Source organism: Gekko japonicus, unplaced genomic scaffold (assembly GCF_001447785.1).
Source record: "Gekko japonicus isolate JY-2015 unplaced genomic scaffold, Gekko_japonicus_V1.1 scaffold2661, whole genome shotgun sequence".
Lineage (NCBI taxonomy): Eukaryota > Metazoa > Chordata > Lepidosauria > Squamata > Gekkonidae > Gekko > Gekko japonicus.
In genome coordinates, this window is record NW_015167136.1 from 186,326 (window position 1) to 200,818 (window position 14,493).

General features: G+C 51.3%; 1 protein-coding gene across 1 annotated transcript in view; it reads right to left on the reverse strand.

The window, feature by feature from the left end:
- Window positions 1-14,493, reverse strand: part of VAV1 (vav guanine nucleotide exchange factor 1) — a gene marked incomplete at its 5' end in the record, with an annotated part of 52,087 nt that overhangs the window by 22,659 nt on the left and 14,935 nt on the right. The window contains 5 exons of the mRNA XM_015413055.1: window positions 4,571-4,616; window positions 5,979-5,998; window positions 8,040-8,137; window positions 10,236-10,337; window positions 13,230-13,339. Coding sequence (XP_015268541.1) covers window positions 4,571-4,616; window positions 5,979-5,998; window positions 8,040-8,137; window positions 10,236-10,337; window positions 13,230-13,339 — 376 coding nt within the window. The remainder of the gene's footprint in view (window positions 1-4,570; window positions 4,617-5,978; window positions 5,999-8,039; window positions 8,138-10,235; window positions 10,338-13,229; window positions 13,340-14,493) is intronic.

Sequence of the window (14,493 nt, forward strand, 5' to 3'; positions counted from 1 at the left end):
CCTCTGGAGGGCCAACAACAGGGCAGAGAGGCTGAGGCCTTCCCCTGATGAGAACACCAGAAGAGCACTGCTGGGTCAGACCAGGGAGGGTCCCTCTAGTCCAGCCTCCCGCCTCACACAGGGGCCAGCCAGTCCCTCTGGAGGGCCAGCAACAGGGCAGAGAGGCCGAGGCCTTCCCCTGAGAAGGACACCAGAAGAGCCCTGCTGGGCCAGACCAGGGAGGGTCCCTCCAGTCCAGCCTCCCGCCTCACACAGGGGCCAGCCAGTCCCTCTGGAGGGCCAGCAACAGGGCAGAGAGGCCGAGGCCTTCCCCTGAGAAGGACACCAGAAGAGCCCTGCTGGGCCAGACCAGGGAGGGTCCCTCCAGTCCAGCCTCCCGCCTCACACAGGGCCAACCAGTTCCTCTGGAGGGTCAATGACAGGGCAGAGAGGCTGAGGCCTTCCCCAGATGTTGCCTCCTGGTACTGAGATTTAGAGGTTTAGTGCCTCTAAATGTGGAGGTTCCCTTCAGTCGCTATGGCTAGGAGCCATCGATAGACTTATCCTCCATGAATCCATCTAATCCCTTTAAAGCAGTTTATTCCAGTGGCCATCACTACATCCTCTGGCAGCAAATTCCTAATCACTCGTTGCGTAAAGAAGTATTTCCTTTTGTTCGTCCTGAATCTACTGCCCATCAGCTTCACTGGACACCCTTGAGTTTTAGTATTTTAGGAGGTTGGCCTATAAACCTCCATCATGTCCGCCTGCAGTTGTCTTTTTATATACTGAAAAGTCCCAGACCTTCAGCCTTTCCTCATAGGGAAGATGCTCCAACCCCTTAATCATCTTGGTTTTCCTCCTCTGTACCTTTTCCAGCTCCGTGATGTCGTTTTTGAGATACGGTGACTGGAACTGTACACAGTATTCCAAATGAGGCCGCACCCTCTATCTACACAGGGGCATTATAACATTGGCCATTTTCTTTTCCTTTTCATCCCCCTGGGGGGAGGTTTTTATTGGGTTGTTTTTTTCTTCAGACTACAAAACTACAACAGAAAATATAGGAAAGGGAACTACATCTAGGGAATAAAGAGAAAAGACCCACAACTAACTAAAAGCCCAAGAGTAGGAGATCATACATCAGCTTAACACCATGCTATTTTCAAAAAGCTACTAATAATACAATGAACTTAGTCGGTTATGCTAGATTAATTATCGTTTAACCATCCCTTTACCTGTTTAAAGAAATTCCCAGAGCATCCCCAAGTTATTTCAACATTTTTTCCGGCACAAATCAGAGTCCTTCAACCCTTATTTATTCTTATCTTTTCTAATCCTCAGTTTATAAGGGCTTTTGGGGGCAGCCGCCCCCTTTTCAGAGGGTGAGTCCTCGTCTGAAGACCCCGACTCGCCATCAGATTTGATTTCTTTTTCCTCCTCTTTGCCCTCTTCTGGTTCCTCAAGCTGTGTCTACAGAAATTCACATGCTTTAAAAAACAGAGTCAATCTTTTCTTTTGTATCGTTAATCTTGAAAATGACACCTTCTGGGGTTAACCACCTGTAACTGATGCCATTTGTTTGTAAGAAAAGGATTGTTATGCCAATAAAGGTTTATGCAAGAGAGGGAAGAAAAGGATTAATTCTTTATAGTTCTTTCTCTTCTGTCTTATATCAAATGGAATATCTTTTAAAATCCTGATATTATTGCCCCCAATTTTCAAGGGTGTTCCCAAATTTGCTTTCAAAATAGCATCTCTCACGTGTCTCTTCGAGAATCTGACCACTATTTCCCCAGGCAGATTATTTTTCTTGATGTACGATGAATAGGACCTGTAGACGACATCCATCTTGCTGCAAAGGTATTCCACTGTTAAATCTGTCATTGGGGCTATTGCTTCACTCAGCCGTTGCTTCAGATTCTCTCCTTCAATTTCCGGGACCCCTTGAAACCGTAGGACCAAATTTGCTTTATCCATTTGTAGCTGTAAAAGCTTTGACTCTTCTGTAGCTTGCTTCATTTCCAGCTTTTGCACCTTTTTCTTAACTTTTTTAGTAGTGACGTCCATTTCCTTCATCTTCTCTCCCATTTGCTCTGTTGCTTTTAAGGATTGCGTCAGTGGCATCTGCTGCGCCTGCCATACTCTGCCCAATTACTGACAGTTGTTGTTTAATGCCAGTGATCTCGTCCAGCAGGGGGCGTAGGGAGTCAGCCAAGAGTTTTGAGAGCTCAGTGACCTCATCCATTCGAGGACTGGCCCCTAGTTTCAATTTCAGCAGCTTCTCTTTCTCCGGTTTCTTCCCCGCCATCTTTTTGGGATTTGTTTACTTTTCAAAAAAGTTGCTAAAGTCTCTGATATTCGCCCAAACGCTTTTCTGCGCTCCAGTAAGTCTCTTAAAACAGTTTAGTCGCTTATTTTTCCGCTCCCCCCTCTTTCCTTCCATGTTTCATCTATGCGTTTGGGAGAGATCCCTCCCCCACTCGCTTTCCTGTCGCTCTTTAGGGGGGGCAGCTTCTTTTTATATCTTCATGCTTGCTTCAACCCGACTCACAGTTCGTTGTTGGCGATTCGGCCTCGCTCGTCATAATTTATTTTGCCTGATCTCCAATGCTTGTCCTGGTCAGCAGCACTCCATGCGGTCACTCAGCGGCGGGACCTTCAGGGTGGAGGGGCGCCTCAATTTTCCGGCTTTCGGACATCGAAGAGGTCGCCCCTCAAAAGCGCCCTGGCTGGGAGCCTTTTACCAAGGCTCCAGGGGGGTGTCACGACCCGTCGGACCCCCTCCCACACGCTGGTGTGCAGTTTACATCCCCGGGACATCCGGGAGATGTGTCTGCCTGCATGTTGCCATAAACCGGAAACCTCAGCCATTTTATTTTCAATCCTTTTCCTAATAATGCCTAGCACAGGGGCAGCATTCACACGCACGAGATAATGCGGGGGTGGTGGTGAAGCGAGACTGCTCTGCAGGAATTTGACCCGCATTTGCGCGATCACACAGTCCCTGGGAGCTGCAGGAGCGGCCTGCCACTGCGTGACAAGATGCAACCGCGGATGAGTCAGGGTTTGTTTTTGGCGTCGTGTTTCCGGTGCGCTTCAACGGGGGGATCGATGATTCGTATCTCCGCACCGAGTGCTCCCTATGCAGTGTGCGATGATGTGCATACCAAAACGGGGGGGGGGGGGGACAACGCCATGGAGTCGGGATGGCCCGATCAGACCATCCTGATACCATGGAAGTGAGCTGGAGCAATCACACCGGGGAAAGTCTGTTCCTGGCCCGTAACAAACCCGTTTTCCCCAGTGTCTATTTACTCCGCTTCTGCAGCAGAGCAAAACGGGTTGCCGACGGGAGCGGGACGCTTCCCAGATTTTTGCATCTGATCGTGCCCTTTAAATTCGCCCAGCATTCGTGCCTATGGCGCGGCTAATTCTATGTGGGATCACGCCCAGGGTTTGCCTTTTTCACTGCTGCAGCACTCAAGGTTGACACTTTCATCGAGTTCTCCAGTACAACAACCTCAAGACCTTTTTCCCTCTCGGTCTCAGCAAGTTCTGACCCCACTAGCCTAGACTTGAACTTGAGATTTTTTGAGTTTAGTTTCCCTCTTAGACCGAAAGCAGCTGCTGAAGCAGGAAACGAGGACTGCCACCACACCTAGCGTGGTGAACGAAGGGAGGAGAGCCTGGCCAGTCTCCTTGCAAACTGGGGGCAAAGAGAAAAGCCAAAAACCAATTTCCTGCCACACAGGAACGGGGAGAGGGCTTGACTGAAACACACCTGAAAGCCATTCCACACAACAGCTGACAGAATATAAGCTGAGCCTGTGACCTTTACATGGTTTCCTGTTCTCTGTTGACTCATTTCCCACCAGGCGTTTTCATCACCCCTTCTGCTGCTGTCAAGCCTCCACTGTGTCTGGAAACTCTATCCTCAGCCTTCCATAAGCCATTTTTACATTTTGGGGGTCACCTCTAAGCCTTAAATCCTAGGCACACTTTCCTGGGAGTCAGGCCCACAAGAGGATTTAATTTCTGACTAAACTTGTTTAAGGATGAGCTGCTCAGTGCTTTAAGTGTGCTCACAAAAAGTAAACTGTGAAATAAAATAGATCCAGGTGGGGTAGCCCTGTTGGTCTGAAGCCGCAGAACAAAGTCTGAGTCCACTGGCACCTTTAAGACCAAGTTTTATTCAGGCACAAGCTCTCCCTCCTCTGCAAGGACAGATCTGCACGTCCCCGTCCCCCCAATAGCTAGCAATTCAGAACAGTCCAGTGGAGCCTGAGCGGTGGGTGTTGCCTTCTGACACATTTCCGGTGATGTCAGGGGGTGTGGCACATGCAAATAAGTTATGCTAATGAGTTGTGCTAATGAGCTCCTGCACCTCTTTTCCTACAAAATGACCCCTGGGTATCTGAATGTGGTTTTGAGCTGCACCTTTCCCCTCCCAGTTGAGAAAATGTGGAGCGAAGGCCAGATGCAGAATCGCCCATGGTAACACCTCAGCCCATGGGTTGAATCAGGTGCCATCTTGTCACCAGCCAGGTCACCCAGGAAACAGGATAGCCAGCTACCAACTGCAACTCACCCAGTTCGGGGTTTTTCCTGTCCTGCGTATGCCGGTTGTGTTTATTCTGCAAAGAGAACACAGGGAATCTGGTTTGGGTAAGAGGCATATAGCATGTAGACGCAACCTTCAGCCCCAGGTTCCAGGATGTTACACCACATGAAATGCGCCTTTGCATATTTCACCGACATAACATGGGCAGCTATGAGCAGGGGTCATTTCCTGCAGGAGCGCACAGGAGTGGAGCTCCGGCAGTAAAGACCCCTGGCTATGAGGCTTAAAACCCGATGGGTAACTGTGGCCCCTGAGCCCACCCCCCACGACCATGGGGTATGATGTCACATGCAAAGAGCGGAGTTTCGTGTGACATGTAGCTCCACAGGACTTTCTGGCTTCTGCAGAGTGGGTTTCCATGGAAAGACCACAAAGAGGAGGGGGAGAGGGGCTTTTTAACTCCTCCCCCCCTTGCTATTCCCCCCTCCCCATGAAAAACATAGTCACCTAGGGGTGCCAGCCTCCAGGTGGGGCCTGGGGACCCCCCGGAATTCCAGCTCATCTCCAGACTACGGAGATCAGTTCCCCCGGAGGAAATGGCTGCTTTGGTGGGGGGGGGGGGTTGTGGCCTTGTGCCCCACTGAGGTTCAGGGGTGCCAGCCTCTAGGTGGGGCCTGGGTGGGGACCTCCTGGAATTCCGGCTCATCTCCAGACTGCAGGAACAGTAGCTAGGGGACAAGGCCATGGGCATATTCCCTAAACTTCTCTCCCCACCCCCCAAAGTGTGAGAAGCGGGGCAGAGTAAGTAGCCCATGGGGAAGCAGCCTCTCTCTTGCAAAACAAACAAACAAACCCCATTATCCTTAACTGGCAAAACGGTGCGGGGAAACAAGTTTGCCAGTCTGGAGATTCCGGGGGGATCTCTGTAGTCTGGAGATGAGCTGGAATTCCGGAGGGTCCCCCCGGAGTCCCCCCGGAATCTCCAGACTACAGAGATCAGTCTCCCCTGGAGGAAACGGCTGCTTTGGAGGGGGGACTCTGTGGCCTTGTGCCCCACTGAGGTCCAGGGGTGCCAGCCTCCAGGTGGGGCCTGGGGACCCCCCGGAATTCCAGCTCATCTCCAGACTACAGAGATCAGTTCCCCTGGAGGAACAGTAGCTAGGGGACAAGGCCATGGGCATATTCCCTAAGCTTCTCTCCCCACCCCCCAAAGTGTGAGAAGCGGGGCAGAGTAAGTAGCCCATGGGGAAGCAGCCTCTCTCTTGCAAAACAAACAAACAAACCCCATTATCCTTAACTGGCAAAACGGTGCGGGGAAACAAGTTTGTCAGGCCAAGGTTGTTGCTCCATGCTTCTTTCACTGTCCAGCTCAACGCCATTAACGGCATTTTAACCTTCTTTGAAAAAGGAAGATTGACATTCTGCTTTTGTTTACCTTTTTTGTGGACCCGGATTCTGCAATAAAGAGAAAAGAAGGGAAGGTTTCAGTCACCACAGGTGGAGAGAGGAGGTGGGGGTTCCTACAGAACAGGGAACCGCTGGGCCTTTTGCAGGGAAACAGGTCTGGCTCTCACAGTCACATGAAGACACGGAGCTGCCTTCTGCTGACCCCAACCCTCGGTCCATTCAGTATTGTCTTCCCAGACTGGCAGCCGTTCTCCAGGGTCTGAGGCACATCCCCTACTGCCTCTGGGGTCTTTCGCATCACCTCCTGCCCGGTCCTTTCAACTGGAGATGCCGGGGATTGAACTGGGGACCTTTTCCATGCCAAGCAGAGGCTCTTCCACTGAGCCAAGGCCCCTCTTTACCACTCTCCAGGGTCTCAGGCGGAGGTCTTTCCCGTCACCTCCTGCCTGGTCCTTTCAACTGGAGATGCCGGGGATCGAACCTGGGACCTTCTGCATGCCAAGCAGAGGCTCTGCCACTGAGCCACAGCCCCTCTTTGCAGCTCTCCAGGGTCTCAGGCGGAGGTCTTTCCCGTCACCTCCTGCCTGGTCATTTTAACTGGAGATGCCGGGGATCGAACCGGGGACCTGCTGCATGCCAAGCAGAGGCTCTGCCACTGAGCCACAGCCCCTCTTTACAGCTCTCCAGGGTCTCAGGCGGAGGTCTTTCCCGTCACCTCCTGCCTGGTCCTTTCAACTGGAGATGCCGGGGATCGAACCGGGGACCTTCTGCATGCCAAGCAGAGGCTCTGCCACTGAGCCACAGCCCCTCTTTACAGCTCTCCAGGGTCTCAGGCGAAGGTCGTTCCCGTCACCTGCTGCCTGATCCTTTTAAACTGGAGATGCCGGGGATTGAACCTGGGACCTTCTGCAGTGCAAGCAGAGGCTCTGCCACTGAGCCACGCCCATGGCCCCTCCCAAACACATATGAATCTGCCTTCTATTGAATCAGACCCTCGGTCTATCAAGGTCAGTCTTGTCTACCCAGAATGGCAGAAATTCTTCAGCGTCTCAGGCGGAGGTCTTTCCCGTCCCCTCCTCCCTGGTCCTTTTAACTGGAGATGCCAGGGGTTGAACCCGGGGCCTTCTGCACGCCAAGCACAGGCTCTGCCACTGAGCCACAAGAGTTGCGTCCATAGTAGTTGTTATGAATTGATGTGTGCGTGTAGGCAGGATTTGGCCATCGTTAGCCAGCCTCATCACACTCTGGCCTCATCCCTTTCCCCCTCCTGGGCTAAAACCCTTCGGGATGGCCTTCCAGGATCCAGTGAGTGTTGACCTTGAGAGGGCATTCATACGTTCACAGCTAAAATACCTCCAAACCTCAGCTTTCCCTGCATCCCCATGAATGCCGGGCCCCTCTTCTCCAGCTCCCAGACTGCTCCAAAGTGCTGGAAATTTGTGAGTTGCAAGGTCTAAGATTCAGTCATTAGAGGGTTAATCTGTTCGCCTTGTGGACTATTGTTTAGCCTGAGCTGGAAGGAAACCTGGCACAGAGTCAATGGAAAGATAGCCTGGGAAACTGAAGTCTGTTTAGTAACATTGATTGGTTAATGTAATCAGGTGATTTCCTTCTAGGGGTCAAGAAGAAGAAGAATCTCCATTGTTGTAGACCATGTGGGTCAGTCAGTAAAAGCGTAAAGATGTAGCCTTAGGTGTCTATGTTATTTTTGTAGATTTCCCTGTGAACCCTTCCCTTAGAAACAAAGGTTTTGACATAGAAAGAAATGCCTCCTCTCCAGTGAAGCAAAGATCCATTGTAAACCCTGAATATCTAAATAATTTTGCCTGTTTTTCCAACCTATTCTGGTAGCAGAGGGCGGTTAACTAATTTTGCCTGATATAAGTTTTAAATGCTTCACCGGAGTGAGAGAGAGAGGCTAGGAGTTAATAGCAGCTGAGAGGCTTGGATTTTAAAACAACCACTTTTTTCCTGCACAAAGGGAACCCGGCTGCTGGGAGATGTGCTGCAGACAGTCGGATCGGAGCCCCGATCCTCCCCACCCCTCCGGGAGACACCTCTGCCACACCTGGATGCTGAGGTCACCCACCTGAGCTGGCTTTCCCACAGGACGATACCCGACCGAGACATTCCTTGTGTGCCGCCAACCGACATCTGCCGCAGCGATAGCCCTGGTAGAAGGTGCCCCTGCAGGTGGGTGGAGAGAGACAAGAGAGGCTCACGAGCTTTGTTCTTCGGGATATAGAATCATAGAATATTAAGAGTTGGGAGGGACCTTGCAGGTCATCTAGTCCAACCCCCTGCACTCTGCCGGAGCACAGCCGAAAGATAGCCCTACAACACACCCGAAAGACGGTTGTCCAGCCTCCGCTTGAAAACGTCCAGCGAAGGAGCATCCACCACCTCCCAAGGCAGACTGTTCCACTGCTCAACCACTCTTACCGTTAGGAAATTTCTCCTGTAATTTCCACCCATTAGATCTAGTCTTGCCGTCTGGAGCAAGAGAGAATAGATCTGCTCCTTCTACTACATGACAGCCCTTCAGATACTTGAAGACTGCAATCGTGTCCCCTCTAAGCCTTCTCTTTCCCAGGCTAAACAGACCCAACTCTTTCAGCCTTCCCTTGTAAGACTTGGATTCTGAAAAGTATGCATACGGAGAGTGATTTCAGCTAAGCATACCTTTATTTAGTCAGGAACAAGACGCCTTGGCCGGCTCGCAGGCTGGCTTATATTCCTTCAGAAACCCACCACCAGAACACACACCCCACTCCCGATAGGCTATTTACAGTAACCAAGAGACCTATTGGCCTCATGGCTTGGGACCTAGCCCTTTCATTGGGCCTGGCTAGGATCCTACTGGCCCATTGTCTTTCGGCATGAAGCTTGAGGTTTTGGGTCTTTGGACAAGCCCGGGCACAACAGATTCCAACCCTCTCACCATCCTGGTTGCCCTCTTCTGGACACGCTCGAGCTTGTCAACATCCTTCCTAAAACATGGTGCCCAAAACTGGACACAGGACTCCAGGTGGGGCCTGACTATAGCAAAATAGAGCGGAACTACCACCTCCTGTGATCTGGACACAAGGCTTCTGTCAATGCATCCTAAGATTGCACTCGCTTTCTTCGCAGCCACATCACACTGCAGGCTCATGTTTAGCTTGTGATCAACCAGAACACCCAGATCCCTTTCACGGGTGCTGCTGTCAAGCCAAGTCCTTCCCATTCTATATCTGTGCCTTTGATTCTTTGTACCTAAGTGTAGGACTTTGCACTTCTCTCTATTGACCAGATAAACCAGAGCCACACTTAACAGCCTCACCGAAGATGCTGCTGCACTCTGCGGCTGAACTGATGCTGTTCCAAGCGACATTTGGCATCCTATAAACCTCTGTGGTCAAAGCCCAGTATTACACATTGACCAAGGAGCTTTCCAAAGTATTTGTTGATTTCCTTCCTTTATAACCGGCCTTTCTCCCCAGTGGGACCCAAAGCAGCTTAGGTGACTAAAAGGCAGCATTCGCTGCCCGAGGATGAAGTGATGGCCACAGGAATAAACAGCTTGAAAACTGGTGGGAGAGATTCATGGAGGAGAGGCCTACCAGCGGCTCCTAGCCGTGGTGACTGAGGGGAACCTCCACATTCAGAGGCACTAATCCTCTGAATCCGAGAGCCAGGAGGCAACATCAGGGGAAGGCCTCGGCCTCTCTGCCCTGTTGCTGGCCCTCCAGAGGAACTGGTTGGTTGGCCGTTGTGTGATGGACCACTGGTCTGGCCCAGCAGGGCTCTTCTGAGGTTCTTCTCAGGAGAAGGCCTCGGCCTCTCTGCCCTGTTGCTGGCCCTTCAGAGGAACTGGCTGGCCCCTGTGTGAGACGGGAGGCTGGACTAGAGGGACCCTCCCCGGTCTGGCCCAGCAGGGCTCTTCTGATGCTCTGATCAGGGGAAGGCCTTGGCCTCCATGCCCTGTTGCTGGCCGTCCAGAGGGACTGGCTGGCCCCTGTGTGAGACGGGAGGCTGGACTGGAGGGCCCCTCCCTGGCCTGACCCAGCAGGGCTCTTCTGGTGTCCTTATCAGGGAAAGGCCTCGGCCTCTCTGCCCTGTTGCTGGCCCTCCAGAGGGACTGGCTGGCCCCTGTGTGAGATGGGAGGCTGGACTAGAGAGACTCTCCCTGGTCTGACCCAGCAGGGCTCTTCGGATGCTCTTACATTCTTCCGTCATTCTCCTCTCATCCATTTTATCCTCACAACAACCCTGCGAGTGGACTGGAGATGTGTGGCATACATACCTCAGCAGCATCTGACAAGCTTTGCAAGTGGTGGTCTCTTCAAAGGAGTGCATATGGAAATCATGTCCATTGGCGGTGGCATTTTCAGGGTAGATGTTTGAGCTGGACCAAGGAGTGAGAAGAGACAGTCAGCCAGATACAGGGAGTATGACTGGAAGGCCTGACGTTTCCACCTGCCCAGACGTACCGCTCTCCTTTCCCCAATGGACAGATTGTGGGAGACCCTTAACATCAAACCCACATTCATGATTCCCCCCCAGCTTCTCCGTAAAAAAGTCCCTTGCCCCTCCATGCGGTTTTTCCCCACGCTTCATCTTCAGAATCCCACAAAAATTGTCCACACTATAATTCATTCTGACATCAACTATCAAGGGGTCCCTAACATTTTTCACCTTTTCAACACATTTGGAATTCTGACACAGGATCGTAGGATGGGAGGTGCCATACCAGAGGGCCAGTTTGGTGTCGTGGTTAAGTGCGCGGACTCTAATCTGGGAGAGCCGGGTTTGATTCCCCACTCCTCCACTTGCACCTGGCTGGATGACCTTGGGTCAGTCACAAGCTCTGGCACAGCTGTCCTTGAAAAAGAGCAGTTTCTGTCAAGAGCTCTCTCAGCCTCGCCTGCCTCACAGGGTGTCTGTTGTGGGGAGGGGAAGGGAAAGGAGTTTGTAAGCCGCTCTGAGACTCCTTTGGGTAGTGAAGGGCCATGGGGTATAAATCCAATCTCTTCTTCTTCTTCTTTTACCTCACAGGGTGTCTGTTGTGGGGAGGGGAAGGGAAAGGAGTTTGTCAGCCGCTCTGAGACACCTTTGGGTAGTGAAGGGCGGGGCATAAATCCAATCTCTTCTTCTTGTTGTTTTTTTAAAAAATCAGGAACTGACAGATCACTATAGTGCAATAATAGTATGACGATCTAGTGCCATGATCTACCAGTTTCCAGATTTTATTATTTTAATGGAAGTCTCTTGCCCTTTTCATTGCATAGTTGTAGGAGGAATGGTGCAGCTCTAGTCAAGGAAACAGGAGGAAGCAGGGATGGAGGAATGCTGGGAGCTGGCCAAGAGACAGAATGGCTAAAGTAAGTTGGACAAAGTAGATACTGGGCTGAAAAGAAAGAACTTGAGGACATAATGCGTTGTAGAAGTTGCTTCCACACTAGCTGTTTTATTTGAAATTCCCTCAGTTTGTCTATTAAAGGGAATCCAAACTATTGTATCAGTATTTGGTAGTCTAGTGTTTTCCATGTTATCCTCTCATCTCTTTTTCAGACCTGGTTTGCGGTGACATTTCTGTCTTTGAAAAGAATTACAGCACCAAACTGCCCAGTGCAGACTGGGAAAATTCTACTGATGTACTTGGCAGGATGGATATTCCGTCTGGGAATGCCTTTCCCTGGCCGAATTGCCACTTTTAATGAGACCTGCAAGGTGGCACATTCTCCACGATTTTTAAAAAGCCATGACAGCAGAGGAAATACGACCAGGGGTGCTCAGGGCCCACAAGCCCCACACTGGGGACCCCGGTCTGCCTCCAGAGCGTGTGCCAGCTGTGGCATTACTCAACCATCAAGGAGATATTCTACTGACTGGAATATTTGGTATCTGCCCAGGACGAGTTTCCAAGGGTTGGGCTTGTAAGGGTGAGCAGGGCGGGTACCCAAAAGGCTGAGTATAACAAACTTAAAAATATAAATTCAACCTATAGAAATTGCACGTCAGCTGAACATGAATCACATAAACACACGAAGATGACGGATTCTTGGCCAGAGGCAGAAAAATTTGAGAGAGACACTGCCCTCTTTGGTGTGGTGGTTAAGTGTGTGGCCAGTTTGGTGCAGTGGCTAAGTGCGCGGACTCTAATCTGGGAGAACCAGGTTTGATTCCCCACTCCTCCGCTTGCACCTGGCTGGATGACCTTAGGCAAGCCGTGGTTCTGGCAAGAGCTGTTCTTGAAAAAGAGCAGTTTTGGTCAGAGCTCTCTCAGCCCCACCTACCTCACAGGGTGTCTGTTGTGGGGAGGGGAAGGGAAAGGAGTTTGTCAGCCGCTCTGAGACTCATTCGGGTAGTGAAGGGTGGAGTATAAACCCAATATCTTCTTCTTCCACATGCAGTGTGACCTTGGGTCAGTCACAAGTTCTCTCAGAGCTGTTCTCTAAAGGGCAGTTTCTGTCAGAGCTCTTTCAGCCACCCACCTGCCTCACAGGGTGTCTGTTGTGGGGAGGGGAAGGGAAAGGAGTTTGTGAGCCGCTCTGAGACACCTTTGGGTAGTGAAGGGCGGGGCATAAACCCAAATCTCCTCCTCCTCCTCTTCTTCTCCTCCTCCTCCTCTTCCTCCTCCGCTTTGTGGGTCGGCTCAGAATTATATACAGGCCTGATTTTCACGTGGAGCCTACCCTCATATTGAAATACTACATACCTGCCTGGCCTTTAATGTTCACAACTTGTTCTAAATGTGTGCTATTTGGTTTTAGGCCACTGAAGAAGCCTCTCAGAGCTGAAATGCGTCTGGCCTAGTGGCTTTTTATGAGGTCTTCCATTAGGTGATTCATGTTCAGTTGACGTCCAATTTCTGTAGGTTGGATTTTAGCACTCCTTGGCATAGTTCCCTCTAAGCTGCGTTAGTGTGAGCTAGCTCACAGTTTTTCAGCCTCCGCCTCACAGAGTTTTGCCTCCGCTCAGGAAGGGATGGCTCCAGAGCAAACTAATTTGTGCAGCAGCCAAATCGCTCGCTCACAACTTCAATGCCGGCAGCTCACAAAGTAGAATCTTTGCTCATAAGACTCCACAGCTTAGAGGGGAGCATTGTTCCTAGGTATCTACCTAGTTTTTAAGGGTCAATTGTTACACTGTGTAATAAATACTTGGTTATATTTTTTAAAGTTTGTTATACTCAAGTCTTTTGAGTGCCCACCCTGTTGCCACGGTGCGGTTTCGTCCCCCCTTAGTTTTTTCTTCATCAGGGTGAGAGCATACGGAGGGGGCACGAGAGACCTACAGGGCCATCTCGAATTGTTCCAGCCACTTCTTCTTCAGCTCCCGTGTCTTGAAGTACAGCTCGTAGCCCGAGGGACCGTAAGTATCGACCAGAACAAACATATGAGTCCACTGTCAAGAAATAAGAGGGAATAACCAATTAGGATCTGCACTCGGTGCCGTTCATTCTTTCCCAGTTCTGTCTTCAGTCTTAGAAAAACAGACTGCAGGAAGGGTAAGGACAATAGGAACTCTCGGTCTGGGGCGAGTGATGCACTCTATTCTAGGTGCTTGGGGGGTGGGGGCAACAGTGGGGGGGGGCTTCTAGTGCCCTGGCCTCATTGGTGGACCTCCTGAGGGCACCTGGTATTTCTGGCCACTCTTGTGACATAGAGTGTTGGACTGGATGGGCCCTTGGCCTGATCCAACCTTGGCTTCTCTGATGCTCTTATGTCTGGGGCAAGGGATGCTCTGTATTCTTGGTGCTTGGGGGGGGGGCAACAGTGGGAGGGCTTCTAGTGTCCTGGCCCCACTGCTGGTCCTCCTGATGGCACCTGGTATTTTTGGCCACTCTTGTGACACAGAGTGTTGGACTAGATGGGCCCTTGGCCTGATCCAGCACTGGCTTCTCTTATGTTCTTATAAGAGGGAATCGGATAAGCATATGGAGCAGAGGTCCATCAGTGGCTATTAGCCACAAGGGATAGATAGGAACTCTCGGTCTGGGGCAAGGGATGCCCTGTATTCTTGGTGCCTGGGGGGGGGGCAACAGTGGGAGGGCTTCTGGAGTCCCGGCCCCACTGGTGGACCTCCTGGTGGCACCTGGTATTTCTGGCCACTGTGTGACACAGAGTGTTGGACTGGATGGGCCACGGGCCTGATCCAACATTGGCTCCTCTTATCGTCTTATGTTCTTATGTAAGACACCTGCAGAATAGGGTTGTGAACCTCCAGGTGTTGGCTGGAGATCTCCTGGGATTAAAACAGAGAGCCAGTTTGGTGTCGTGGTGAAGTGCGCGGACTGTAATCTGGGAGAACTGGGTTTGATTCCCCACTCCCCCAAAGGTACCTACTGGTGTGACCTTGGGTCAGTCACAAGTTATCTCGGAGCTGTTCTCTCAGGAGCAGTCCTCAAAAGAGCTCTCTCACCCCCGCCTACCTCACAGGGTGTCTGTTGTGGGGAGGGGAAGGGAATGGAGTTTGTCAGCCACTCTGAGACTCCTTTGGGTAGTGAAGGGAGGGGCATAAATCCAATCTCCTCCTCCTCCTCCTCCTCCTCCTCCTCC